Source organism: Delphinapterus leucas, chromosome 1 (genome assembly GCF_059928025.1).
Source record: "Delphinapterus leucas isolate spDelLeu-1000000601 "Yukka" chromosome 1, BTC_Dleu_Yukka2, whole genome shotgun sequence".
Lineage (NCBI taxonomy): Eukaryota > Metazoa > Chordata > Mammalia > Artiodactyla > Monodontidae > Delphinapterus > Delphinapterus leucas.
This window is the reverse complement of record NC_143129.1, coordinates 72243281-72257652: the sequence shown is the minus strand read 5'-3', so window position 1 is coordinate 72257652 and position 14372 is coordinate 72243281. Positions and strand designations below refer to the sequence as shown.

At 41.1% G+C, this 14372-nt stretch overlaps 1 protein-coding gene across 1 annotated transcript in view; it reads left to right on the top strand.

The window, feature by feature from the left end:
• DDR2 (discoidin domain receptor tyrosine kinase 2) overlaps positions 1–14372 on the top strand; it is a 162002-nt gene that overhangs the window by 138543 nt on the left and 9087 nt on the right. Inside the window, exons 11-16 of the mRNA XM_089911949.1 lie at positions 2541–2751; positions 4176–4399; positions 5641–5768; positions 8204–8395; positions 8689–8923; positions 10907–11056. Of these exons, the coding sequence (XP_089768075.1) occupies positions 2541–2751; positions 4176–4399; positions 5641–5768; positions 8204–8395; positions 8689–8923; positions 10907–11056 (1140 nt within the window). The remainder of the gene's footprint in view (positions 1–2540; positions 2752–4175; positions 4400–5640; positions 5769–8203; positions 8396–8688; positions 8924–10906; positions 11057–14372) is intronic.

Here is a 14372-nt window from a genome sequence, read left to right as displayed (position 1 = left end):
TTGTACTTGCAAGTTATGGTTGGGGAGAACCTGCCAGTCCAGTGGTTAGGACTCTGTGCTTCCACTGCAGGGGGCACATGCTTCCCCCCTTGTTGGGGAACTAAGATCCTGCATGCCACGTGGTACGGCCCCCAAAAAAGAAAGTAATGGTTATGCATCCTTCTGAGTGCCTCCTCAGATTCTTTTAGTCTAGGCCAAATGATCTATATACTTTCTATTACATTTGTCTAACACTTTACAGTCTGCAAAGACTTTTTCCTTGATTTTACTTGAACCTCACTGAATAATTGTGAGTTGGGCAGAGTAGTTATATTTAACTGTTTTGCTGATGAGAAAATGTGATGTGCTCAAGGTCATACAGTTAATATCCTGCTTTCTATGCTTGTTCTAATTGTCAGTCTTGAAATTTGTTGACTTCTTTTCTTCTAAAATATATACCTTTCACCACGGATGGAATATCTACGACTTTTCTTGGTGTCTTAGACCAGATAGCAATTCTGGGCACTGCTGCTAAATGTGTGATACTCTTGGGGTTGGCTGATGATAAAGTGTTTCTACCTTTAGTCATGGACATTGTCCCTGGTCAGTGAGCTCAAATGGATGTGGACTGTGAGAGATCATAGATACTCTGGGCTGTGAGGCTTTGAGGTGCCCATCGAGGGCAGGGAACAGGAGGGAGGGAATAGGCTGATTGTGTTTATAGCCTAAATATTTGGGGCTGGGATCTCAGAGGAGACCAGCGCCTACGTAGAGTACATACCAGACAAAGGGAAAGGGTCCTGTGAGAATGGACTGGAACCTTCTGAACTCTTTGTGGGTAGGGCAAGAGGAAGGGGCTGAAATCAGAAAAGTGAGGGGAATGACCCAGACAAGTAGCATGCAATCCCTTCTGACGTGTTACACATTCAAGTTCTGAGATGATTGAGGTTTATTTTAAGGACTTTAGGCAGGAATATTTCACAGAAGAGAGGATCTCTTTGCTTCCCACAGAGACTTCTAACATTAGTCTAAAAATTAAATTAAAGGTTTCAATCCTTAAATAGTGACTGAAGGCTGAAAGGCAGAATCCACAGAGAGCTCACCCACTGGCATGATGGGGCAACAGCCAAACCTTTTAGAATGCTAGAACACACGTGGTATCTAAATTCCAGGATGCGGGGTAGCAGAGAGCGGCGGTGGCAGCAGTTGATGGTCTGACGGTTCATTGGACAGCTTGAAGCTGTGCTCTTACCGAACAGTCCGTTATGACTGCATTTTAGTTGAGGGGGGAGAGTCTGTGTTCTCTTCTCTGTGAGCTATTTTTCTCTTTATTTGAGCCAGAATTTACCACTCTTTGAGTCTTTCTTCTGAGTCCCACTGGCATATATTCATGGGCTGGGAGAAGAATTTTGGATTGGAGACTCTCCAGGTAAAAGGGAGAACAAAAATTTTGCCCTTGAATGTTTAACTTGGTCCTTCAAGAAATTCTTTCTGTCCCTGTACATCCTGAGTAAGATAACTCAGGATGCTCTGGAATGACATAGGATTTCTTCTGGGGGAAAGAATTTTTTTGTAGAAGACCCTTAAGCATACCTATGTATTCCAAATACATTGCTCAAAATAGCCTTATGCTGTAGCATTATCTGCAGGAGACTTACAGTGGTGTCCTCAGAATTCTCTCTTTGAGAGAGTCAACCGATATTTATTGAGTACCTACTATGTGCTGGGCTCCATGCTCAGTATTGAGGATATTACTGCAACAAGGGAACTCAGTCTAGGGTATGGAGCAGACATCTAAGTTTCTCCACTGAGCACCCAAAGTGTGTTTGTTGGAGTAGAACGTTTCATGTGTTTAAATCCAAATAGTCACCTATACTTAGATTATGAGATTTTCCTTTTGAAGGAGCAGGCAGGTCATATTAAATAGAATGATGGAACAATTAGCTGTTTTATTCTTCTTATTCCTGTGTTAGGTATAACTCATGTTAGTATCCCTAGCACCTAGGGCTTTCCTTTCTTATTTTGTAGCCATTTTATTTTTGGTTAGTAAAAATGCAGGGTCAAGGGGGTATTACCCTAATCTACAATGACAGAGTGGTCAGGTGAACTACAGATTCATCATGTTACAGCACATTTGTTGCATTAATAAGCATTTTAATTTATGCCTACACAAAATCAATCAGGTGAGTGGTGTCAGGAAAACCCATTATTTAACAGAACATTGAAAACTCTAAGACTGAGAAACTCTTTGATTGGCTACTGATAGGTTCTAATGGTGTCACGTGAATAATGCTTGTAAGTGTTTCAATGGAAGTTAATTAATGTTGGCAGTGCAGAAATTTGGAAGTCAAATTCTGCCTTGAAGAAATGAAAGATGATTCTGAGTTTCTACAACACAGGCATTTGTGGAACCAGACTGAACCCCTATCACTTGCATTGCTTCTGGAGTTTGAGTATTAAAAAGTTATTTCATCTGAGTGGAAGAGCTGGGTTTAAGAAGAGGAGGGAGTGATGATCCCTTTTGTGTCAACATGCCTTTCTCCCCTGTCCTTCTCTTTCAGGCTTCCCGGAGGATGCTGGATGATGAAATGACAGTCAGCCTTTCCCTGCCAAGCGAGTCCAGCATGTTCAACAATAACCGCTCCTCATCGCCAAGCGAGCAGGAGTCCAACTCCACTTACGATCGCATCTTTCCCCTTCGCCCTGACTACCAGGAGCCATCCAGGCTGATACGGAAACTCCCAGAATTTGCTCCAGGGGAGGAAGAATCAGGTGAGGATGAAACAGTGAGCAGAAAATTGAGGGACAAGATTTATGAAGGTGTGACACTATTGCTCCTACCCAACCAAGTCTAATTTTAGCCGAGAGAAGTCCACCTTCTCCTGGGGAGTCCACACTGTCTTTCTAGATTTGGTCTACTGCTGCTCCTAATTGAATCTGGACATCTCTCCTTTGCTACCGCACGTAGCAGATGTTTGGAGGGACCCACTATCAGAGGAAGAAAAATAAATAAAATGCGTTATTAAGGCATTAACACCAGAAGAACCTGAACAGTCCAACTAGTCCAACCTTCTCATTTTTCATAGTAGGAAAGTGAGAAGGCCCAGATAAGGCACTCACCCAACATCAAACACCAATAGGGGTAAATTCAGGACTAGAATTTCAGTTGGAGAAAAAACAACGAAGCTAAAGAGATCCTAGAATTCCCAGGTTTTAGTCACCTAGATAATTGAGTTATTTAACTTTTGTTCATTTCTCTTTGGTGAAAATTTACTTGACTAATACAAGATTTTATTATGAGAGCAAATATTTCTTGTCTTTTCTCAATAAAGCGTTGCTTTGGTAAAATGGTGCCAATTGATTCACATTCCAGTGTCTTTTAAAAAGAGCTGCAGAGTGACATCAGAGGGGATGCTGGGGTCATCACTGAGGCTCAGAGCAGCTTTTCTGTCCATAATGTCAGCATCCAAGGAGTGACCCCAGTCAGTGGAAGAGGACTGATGGTGTTCAGGGGAGAGCTGATTGGAGAAGTAGCAGGACTAACCATGAGAGCAGAGGCTTTTCAAGGGAGTCCTTCCAAAGGAAGAAAGGAAGCTAATGTGTATTTACCACTCAGCGGATAGCAAACATTGAAGGGGCGTATTGAACTATGGGAATTTTACAGAGACAGCAAGAATCGGGATGTAATTTATTTCCTAGGCCGAACCAAAGTGATCTACCTACTTTCTGAAGTCTAAAACATCCCCCCTCATATTTTAATATTTTTTAAGTTAGGATGTGTCTTAAGCTAGATCATATAAATTTAATCACAGTTTTTAATCCCTGAAATAGATGATTAAAATTAGTGATTATATCTTAAAATTAAGGAAATATGCCATTAAATCCTAAAACTTTAATACTCCTACCCTAACTAGTATAGCGAGCCTTCCTGGAGCTTCACTACAATTACACAAGATTAACCAAGGAGGTTATTAATGATCACGTAGTTATGAGGAGAGGATAAGAGATAAAATGGTGCCTACATTCTGGAGGCCACAAGAAAGAATCTCCAGAGGAACCATTCTCCAAGTAAGAATGTCATGGCGTAGGTTAGGCTGTCTTGGGGGCATGTTTTCGCTCTCCTCTCATATTTCCTTTCTTGAAGATATCTCCAAAGAGGCCCCTTGGAACGAGACTCATTGTCCTTGTCTTTGCAGGCTGCAGTGGCATTGTGAAGCCAGTCCAGCCCAGTGGGCCTGAGGGTGTGCCCCACTATGCAGAAGCTGACATTGTGAACCTCCAGGGGGTGACTGGAGGCAACACCTACTCCGTGCCTGCCATTACCATGGACCTGCTCTCGGGGAAAGATGTGGCTGTGGAGGAGTTCCCCAGGAAACTCTTAACTTTCAAGGAGAAGCTGGGAGAAGGCCAGTTTGGGGAGGTGAGCTGATTCTTTGAGTGGGGCCTCCAGTCCTTGGTCGTTCAAAGGAAGTGGTTGAATAAAAATGGTCAGTAGAGCTAACTGTCCCATCCAAAGTGGATTCACACCAAATGTCTCCTCCACTTGTCTCTCCTTGCATTGTTCTCTAGAAGACTAGGATTGGTCAGCCTCATCTTTGTCAAACAGCTGTGGAAATCCTGGGAATTCTGATTTCTATATAAGAGTTTTTAAAGCAGGAAAGTCACTAGACTTAGATATTCTGAAAAACATTCAATATTTTCAAAAATTTTTACAACAGGTTACAAAGGGTGGGGACCCATAAGATGTGATCATCTTTTATAAACTGTCCAAGAACATCCTGCTATTGGATAGCCACTTTGTTTTTTCCCTTTTAATTGGAGTTACATGTAAAATGGTCAGAAAACAACCTCGCCCCTGCCTTTGGTCCCAGAACCAGCCACTAGGGAATGAATCACTAACCAAGATAAGGAGGAGCACACTTCTCAGTTGCCCTCAGAGTGATGCATGTAATATTTGACTTTTCACTCTTACATCAGTCACATGAGCCTTCTGAGAATTCAAAGCAATGATTTAAGTGGCAACAGAAGCTCTTCAACACCACCATCTAAATTCCAAATGTAATTTGGTTTCATAAGAATATGTTATTGGTTTCCAGCATGCGTGGCATGCTTTAACCTTGGTTAGGTTTGGTGGTGGTGGAGGTAGAAGGGTCCACGGCATCTGTTTGTGGCGTTATATACACTCATTCTGTCTCCTGGGTTGAAAACACAGGCTTGTTATACAGTTAGTAATGCCTAGAGGTTCCTGATAATGCTAATCCCGTTCTAAGGGCTTACCTTAGAGAAGAAGTTGCCTTATGTTTTGCACGATCCCGTAACTAAGCTTCCTCGAATCAAAGTTCAAGTATTTATACCGAATGACATTTTATAGTGGGCTACGCTTTAATAAAATACCATGTTATAGATTCATCCACATATTTAATGTTCCAATCAATGTATTTCTTTTATAAAGCAGTAACATATCACATTAGCCGGGTACCTTACCATTTTCTTAAATCAGTTATTTGAGTCAAAGATGTGTTGCACGTATCTTCTTACTGGTCTTTTTGATTATTTTGCCTGAGTTGTAAGAGTTAGTTTATCTCCAGGAAATGCCCAGCAAGAGTACTGAGACATCTTCAGGAGAAATGATGATGCTGAGACTAGATGACTTTTGTCTAGGTTCATCTCTGTGAAGTGGAGGGAATGGAAAAATTCAAAGACAAAGATTTTGCCCTAGATGTCAGTGCCAACCAGCCTGTCCTGGTGGCCGTGAAAATGCTCCGAGCAGATGCCAACAAGAATGCCAGGTCTGTGGTCTGCATTTTAAATTTTCCTTTATGTGTTTCATCTTCAGGATCAGGAACCCTCCTGGAAACTTCTGAGCAATTTGTTTCTTTTGAGATGGGAAGGTCTGTGAGCTACCTCACATTTCCATTGTTGTGCTTTATTTTTCTGATGGCTCAGTAGCCTTCAGCTTCATTCTCATCTCTCTCAAAAACAAATGTACATTTTCTGTTGGATATGCTACACACTTACTTCCTAACCCCCTTTGCACAGCACTGTACACCCCAACATACACTAAAGACTGAATACGTACCTCTTCAATCATTATACACAGACACACGCCTGAGTGTCATTACCTCCCCTTGCAGACTTTTCACAATCACACACATCTTTCTTGCTAAGTCTCTCCCATTCTCCTTTTTTCCCCCACATCTCTATTTACTTTCTCATCCTCTTTTTTCTCTTTTATGCTCCTTTTCTTCTATGTCCAGCAACCCCCCAAATGAGAAGCTACCTCTACTTGGAAAAGTATCCATGGACCTCAAAGCAAAAGGATCCACAGTCCTTTAGCAGTTTTCCAAACTGGCTAATAATCTCTTGGATCCTTTACTACATAAATTGCAGTTTCCAGCCACACTCCGTTGTCTGACAGCCTTTCCATTACAGTAATGGTGAGTTAATCCTCACCCAGAGAGGCATGCTGGTTGAAAGCTGGTTGTATGTGTCTCAGAGAAATCTGCACATCTGGGTAACATATGTATTTCCCCATTTGTGTTGGCTTGATGTGTCTCACTGATATTCAAATTTAGAGAAAGTTTATGATCCCTATTCCTTAAATTATCATAAATTCCAAAAATGGTGTTAGGGTTTTATTAAAAGTCTTGCAATTGAAAGGATATGGCATGAAGAAGAAAGAAAGGCAAGGGAACAGAACTGTGGAGGTTTTGGAATTTTAACTGCAAGAATTTCAATTTAAGGATACTAGTATGAGTGAAAAGGGACATCCTCTGGGTCCCATAGAGAGATAGAATATTCCTGGTATTAATCTTAGCACGTGATTGGAGAAGGTGGCAATATGAAAGAAAAAAACTATGGGATGTGACACAGCCTTTGCCCATTGTTTTTTTTTGGTGACGTTTGGTGTCCCACCTGTGCCCACTCCAATTTAGCAGTGATGGATGGCTTAGGCTCTGAGCGCTCCCAAGCCATGGACCCCCCGCTGGGTTTGAGATTGAAGGGGTAATGAAAGAGGAGAGGTGTTGTATCAGGACCACACTGATTTCAAGGATTTTATATTGACATAGTATGACTTCCAGTCCGGGATTCCTAGGAAGCTCACAGGAGACTTATAACAGGCCTGCTTCAATAGTTTTGAGAATGTGGGCTAGCGGTCTCACTAACCCAAATATTGCTACTTGGAAGGTTATAGCCCACTTTGTGACTCAAGGGTGGTTGTCACCATCTATTCAAACAGTTATTAGTTTCGGCCAAGTGAGTACTTCCTTTGAAATGACGCTGCATTACCACCGTGAACTTTAAACAGCTGTTTTGGACAGGCTACTAAATATGTGTTGTGACTGACTGCTGGTGCACCCTGCATTAAAAGAAACCAGTATGAGAAAATAAAAAAATTATCAGATGAAACCAGAGGGTGGTTATTCACTTTATAAAAAGTGCCTTCCCTTTACTTATAGAGTGACTCCACGGCGTTTTGTTTGTTTTTCTCTTTTGGGGGGTGCTGCATTGGGTCTTTGTTGCTGCACGTGGGCTTTCTCTAGTTGCGGTGAGCAGGGGCTACTCTTCGCTGCAGTGAGCGTGCTTCTTGTGGTGGTGGCTTCTCTTGTTGTGGAGCACGGGCCCTAGAGCGCAGGCTTCAGCAGTTGTGTCACACAGGCTCAGTAGTTGTGGCTTGCAGGCTCTAGAACGCAGGCTCAGTAGTTGTGGCGCACAGGCTTAGTTGCTCCACGGCATGCGGGATCTTCCCGGACCAGGGCCCGAACCCGTGTCCTCTGCGTTCGCAGGCAGATTCTTAACCACTGCGCCACCAGGGAAGTCCCTCCATGGCTTTAAAAAAGGTAAAGACCCCAGTGCACTTAAGATATGACTTTCAGTTGAAGGTTTTATTTTTAAGACTAGTTTTTAGCAACATATATTTGATTTAGCAAATATTAATCACTTTCTATGGGGCAGGCCTTCTGTTGGATACTAGGGATGCACATGTGGATGTCATGGTCCATGTTCCCCCCACCAAATTATAGTTGAATAAGGGCACATCGCATTCCAGGATGAGTAGAATGAGACAGTTTCCAGGTACCAATTTCTCTGTTCTCTCAAAGGTTATCCAAAGGGAAACAAGACTCAGTATAATGGTTAGGACTAGACTTTGCTGTGTCTTCTTTGCCCTCTTGATTCTAACTCTGGCAACCTCTGGGTTTATCTATGCCTCTGTCCTCCAAAGGAATGATTTTCTTAAGGAGATAAAGATCATGTCCCGGCTCAAGGACCCAAACATCATCCGTCTCTTAGCTGTGTGTATCACTGACGATCCTCTCTGCATGATCACTGAGTACATGGAGAATGGAGATCTCAATCAGTTTCTTTCCCGCCACGAGCCCCCCAGTTCTTCCTTCAGCAATGTACCCACTGTCAGGTAAATACGTCGGGTCTTCTGTCTCTTCCCTGTGTTCATGAGACTAAGCTGGGATCTGAAGTGGGGAGCAGTGAGCCTTAAAGTTCATCATTGTTCTGGAATGGTTGGGGAGGTTAGTATGCAGGGAATAATAAAGCCGCTGCCCTTTAGGGGAAAGCAAAGAGATTCATAAAGAATAGAGAAGGGATGTTGAGGTTGGAACCCTAGTTTGTTGGTACCAACTATAGGGTGTGTACCTTTCACAGCTTCCTCTTTCCAGAGGCTACTTTCTCTCTTCCTTTATATTTCCTCAGTTATGCCAACCTGAAGTTTATGGCTACCCAGATTGCATCTGGCATGAAGTACCTTTCCTCGCTTAATTTTGTTCATCGAGATCTGGCCACACGAAACTGCTTAGTGGGTAAGAACTATACCATCAAGATAGCTGACTTTGGAATGAGCAGAAACCTGTACAGCGGTGACTACTACCGAATCCAGGGCCGGGCAGTACTCCCGATCCGCTGGATGTCTTGGGAGAGCATCTTGCTGGTGAGTTTCCTGTGTTTCTGAGCTCTGCCCTAGCAGCTGGCATGTCGGCAGATGCAGACAGTGTGTAGTGGTGCACCTGAGACAGCAGGAGGCAGACAATAAATAGACTTTGATATTTTCTCTGACTTGAGATGATTTACTTTGTGTACTAATTATTATTTTTAACACTTGCCTGTTTCTGCTGATAAAATATAACATAGAAAATATATACCGTAGAAAGTTTGGAGGAAAAGGTTAAAAGGTTAAAATATAACCGTAGAAAGTTTGGAGGAAAAGGTTAAAAGGTTAAAATATAACCGTAGAAAGTTTGGAGGAAAAGGTTAAAAATATACCCATAATGAGAAGAGATTTAGTACCATTTTTTTCATCTCTACCCTTTCCACCTACTGACTGATCTTAATTAATTTAGAGTATTAAAATCTTGTCATTTGAAGAACTGTTATCCGCACAAAATATTTTCCTTCTGTATTAATTTCATAACCATGTTTCTAATTAATTATTTAGATGGATCTCTATATTTGTATTTTAATGATTTTCACCATTTACTTTTTAAGGTCCTCATTCTTTGCTTTATAATTTTTATCCAGCTCTTGGTATTCTGGACCACAAGTGAATACGTTTTTTTCAAATGCGCCTTAGAAATATATCTTCTGACCATGCACATTTGGGACAATTTACTGTTGATTTTATACCACGTAGCTGATTTATAGAATTATTAGACTAAACTTTTACTTCCTACAATGCTGTGTATGTGTAATTTTGTCTTTTGTCATTTGTGGAGAAAAGCCTGATAGCAATCTAGTTTTGTTAATTTATTATTAATATGTTTGTTTCTTGTTCATATCTTATAGGGTTCATAATTAATGTTGAAATAAGAAATGTATAGTTATCCCCTTCCTTTCACCAAGATAACCACTATTAATATTTTAGTGTATTTCCTTTGAGGATTTTTTCTATACATGTATTTCTCTGAATATATGTATTATATATATAATTATTTTACATATTGGGATGATACTATGCACATACAATTCTCTCTCACTGGCAGTAAATATTCTTCAAAAACATGATTTTAATTGCTGTATAATATTCTATTGTGTGGATATATCCTATAATTTAATAATGTCACTATAATTTGATATTTAAGTACTTTCCAATTTCCTTCGATTATAAATGATGCTGTGATATATACCATTTTATGTAAATCCTTATAAAGATCTTTATCATCTATATAGATGAATCACATATTTTACTCATTTCTAATGCGATTATTAAGCTTTGCTCCCTTTAAAGGCATTGTGTGGTGGTGTAAAAGATTATTAGACCAAGATTCAGAGGGTTTTGGTCCAAATCTCAGTTTTTCCATTATTAGTGGTCTCGTTAACCAGGGAATTTTAGTAAACCTCTTGTCTCACTTTTCTGATCTGAAAAATAAGGATAAATAATATCATCTATGTCAGCACTGTATTTATTGAATAGAACATATGCAAGTATTTAATACCTGCTGATTGCATCTGAATCTCATTGCTGTCACTCGTTAGTCTATCCTTCAAGACTGTGACGATTATTGAACAAGGACTACTTGGGGCACTTACACTAGATTTCCGTATCTCTCACATAGAAACAATTGCTTCCCATTCTAATTTTGCCTTTCCCCTGGGCATTTCTCCAAGGCTACCCTAGATCCTAGAGTTTGACCTTCTAACAAGCACTGGGAGAGTCAGATAGCTTACGGCTGCATCCTTTTCAGCCCTTGGATCTCATCTCCAAGAGAAGTATACCTCAGCAGAGATCCTGAGGGTGAGAAAAGGGCCTGTAGCTTGGCATCGAGACAACTTCCTATTGTTGTTTCCAGATCGCCCATGAGCATCTTGGCAGTCCCAGTATTCCTTGCCCTGGGTTGTAAAAGTGGCAAAACTCCAGATTATGAAAACCTAATCAGCTCTTGTTATGCACAGATTATTCTTTTTCTTATTTAAACAGGGCAAATTCACCACAGCAAGTGATGTGTGGGCCTTCGGGGTGACTCTGTGGGAGACCTTCACCTTTTGCCAGGAACAGCCCTATTCCCAGCTGTCAGATGAACAGGTCATCGAGAATACTGGAGAGTTCTTCCGAGACCAAGGGAGGCAGGTGAGAACTGTTGGGGGTGGAGAGATGTGGCCTTGGGTGCTCTTGAAGGAGAGAGAAAGGAAAGTTCTGACTTAACAGGATAGGTCTGAGCGGGAAAACGGGCTACCTGGATCATAGTTGTTTGTCACTAATTATCCAGCTAATGTAAAAGACCAAGAACTTTTGTCACTAATTATCCAGGTGATGTGAAAGACCAAGGTCCTCCCTAGGCATCCATACACTCTGCTTTATCCATGTGTCAACCCGTTTGGTCATTGGAGAACATGAGGGGTCCCCTCAGGCTGCTCCCCAACTCAGAGATACCAGAAAATAAAATCCTATCTCTCATGTTTGATCTATTTCCTGGTCTAGGCTGTGTGGTTTGTCTTCCTGGTTGAGAAACATAGGAACAAGAGCGTAAGCTTAAAAGTGAATAAGGGATTTATTAGCATTCGTTAAAAATTTGGTTTGGACTGTCTAGAAATGTTTCTTGACTTACATGTCCAGAGACCTTCAGGTACATCCTGGCCTTGCTGTTCTTGGAAGGCACCTCTGGGCCCAGCTGCTGTGGCATCTCAGGACTCAGGAAAAGCTGGGCTTCTTAGCTTACAAGGGCCCCAATTCCTAGTTAAGATACTACAAGTTTCCTTTGGATGACTCAGTGTTTAAAGTTCCTGTGAGACGTGGGATTGAAAGCTCGCTGGTGGTGGGAGCACCGAAACCCCAGAGTGGCCTGGCTACAGCACACACTTGGAGTGTGGCATCTCAGGCAGGAAGATGATAACAGTTGAGGAGAGGGAGAAGGCTCTTGCTGAAGATTAAAAGTAGATCCTCTGTGGCTTAAATGGCTCAAAGCAAGCAAAGGATGAGGGAATGACTAGAGATTGTACAATATGCAGCTTAAAAATAGGAAGGAGGGGTCCTAGAATTTTATCTTGATACTCTGTAGATATCTTGGTAGCAGGATATCTAAATTATCTATCTCGGTTATGAGGTAATTGCCTTCTTACCTTGGCAAGGGGCAGATTTACTCCGGTGTGCATGAGATAAGAGAGTAGAACAAGGAAAAATGTTTTTTCTCCTGGACTAGTAGCACATCATGGCCACCTGGTTGACCTACTAGATTCTTGTGGCCAATTAAAGGCGGTGCATTCAATTAGAAAGTGTAATTTTATTATCATAATGATTCTAACTTGAGCACATCCTAGAATTGTAGGCAAAGGGAGGAATATTTTAAACCTTTCCGTTTCCCTCATCTTATTATTCAGTGACTGAAATCCCACATGGGAAAAAAAAATTTACACGAGGCAAAATTGAACTATCAAACATTCAGGCAAGAAAGGCATGCTTCCCCTCCCCCCACTTCATGTCCACTGTCTGCTTTGCATTTGAATAGTAAAGTCAGATATTTGACTGAAGCCAAGGCCAAAGCCAAATATTACCATTATATGCTAGTAAGCTTCTCATCTGTAAGTTTAAATTTTTGATAAAAGTTTATTTAATTTAACATATGGACTTACTAAACGTAATTTATTAAATTTGTATTTTATTACAATTTACAAAATTTAATTACTTTAAATTTTATTCAAATTTCAGTATTCAAATTTTAAAAGTTTGACATTAGAATTAAGGATGGTAATTTCTCAACACTATATCAGCTGCTAGATGGATTTTATGGTCTCTAGACTACACATGTGTGACCTAATTTGTTTTCACATGGCACAATGTCACCAACTTGTTGAACATAGCACATATAATGCAGAAGAAAACTTTTCAGTAGCACAAATTCTAGAAAGAATCTTATACTTAGGGCTCACAGCTTAAGCAAATCTTAAATCTTTTGTATTCAATTGGAAGTCTATAACAATAATTTCAATAATTTTAAAATGTATTTGACATTTTTGTTTTCAATTTATTTTTACAAACTGTAAAGAATTCTCAGATAGCACTTTTCTTAAAAGCTCATGGTCTAAATGGAATTAAATAATTAAAAATTGGGACTTCCCTGGTGGTGCAATGGTTAAGAATCCGCCTGCCAGTGCCGGGGACACAAGTTCATGCCCTGGTCTGGGAAGATCCCACATGCCGCGGAGCAACTAAGCCCGTGCGCCACAACTACTGAGCCTGTGCTCTAGAGCCCGCGAGCTACAACTACTGAAGCCCGCATGCCTAGAGCCCATGCTCCGCAACAAGAGAAGCCACCACAATGAGAAGCCCACGCACCACAACGAAGAGTAGACCCCGCTCGCCACTAGAGAAAAGCCCATGCACAGCAACGAAGACCCAATGCAGCCAAAAATAAATAAATGAGTGAATGGATAAATAACTAAAGTTTAAATTAAAAAAATCAATGCTCAAAACCATCATAAGATATCATCTCACAACTTCAGAATGGCTGTTATCAAAAAGACAAGAAACAACAAGTGCTAGTGAGGATGTGGAGAAAAGGGAACCCTCGTGCCCTGTTGGTGGGAATGTAAATTGGTGCAGCCTCTGTGGAAAACAGTGTGGAGGTTCCTCAAAAAATTAAAGATAGAGCTTCGTTATGATCCTATGATGCATGACATAAGCTGGTGTTTGTGTGGGAGAAGGCAAGATGGAAATAGTTAATGATTTACCAGCTGCAAATGTTGGACCCATGTTTCAAAGAGCTTGAGAAATTTAGGTTTGCTTTAGGAATATGTCAATATACCAAGGTGTTAAAAAACATAGGTAAGGAAATGACAGTAACAGATTACAGGCAAACAGAAGATGACCTGGAGTCAGTAGAGTGGCCATCTTGCTGGTGGAAGCAGTCAGTAACTGGTTCTTTGGGAGTAGAGCCAAATACAACTCTAGGCTGGAATTCAGGGCAGGGCTGTAGAGGGGGTAAATGTACAAATATTGGTGAATAATGTAAGGAAGAAATCCAATCTTCTCTCCCTGGGCCAGTACAGGAGAGAGGGAGCACAGAGAAGGTTATGGTTAGGAGCTACGGGGATATATCCCACATCTCAGTGACTAGGGTTTTATTCCAATAAAGGAGCTGAGGCAACTAATATACTTTCTGCCCTTTTGCCATGATTGGCTCAATCAGAATAAATCTCATTGTGGCTAGGCTATAAATAGAGGTTTGGTGTTCTAATCGCTTGCTTTCCAGTCTAAGATGTCTTCTTGCTTCAGTTTCATCTTTTCCATGATGGTAGGGACCACAGGATGGCCCATCAGGAAAGTCTGCTCCAGAGAACTGGAAAAGACAAAAGGAATGGAAAAGGGACTGATGGGATTTAGAATTCTCATGAATAGGAAGAATAGACACCCCTCTCATTTCACTTTCCAAGTCCAAGAAAATGGGGAG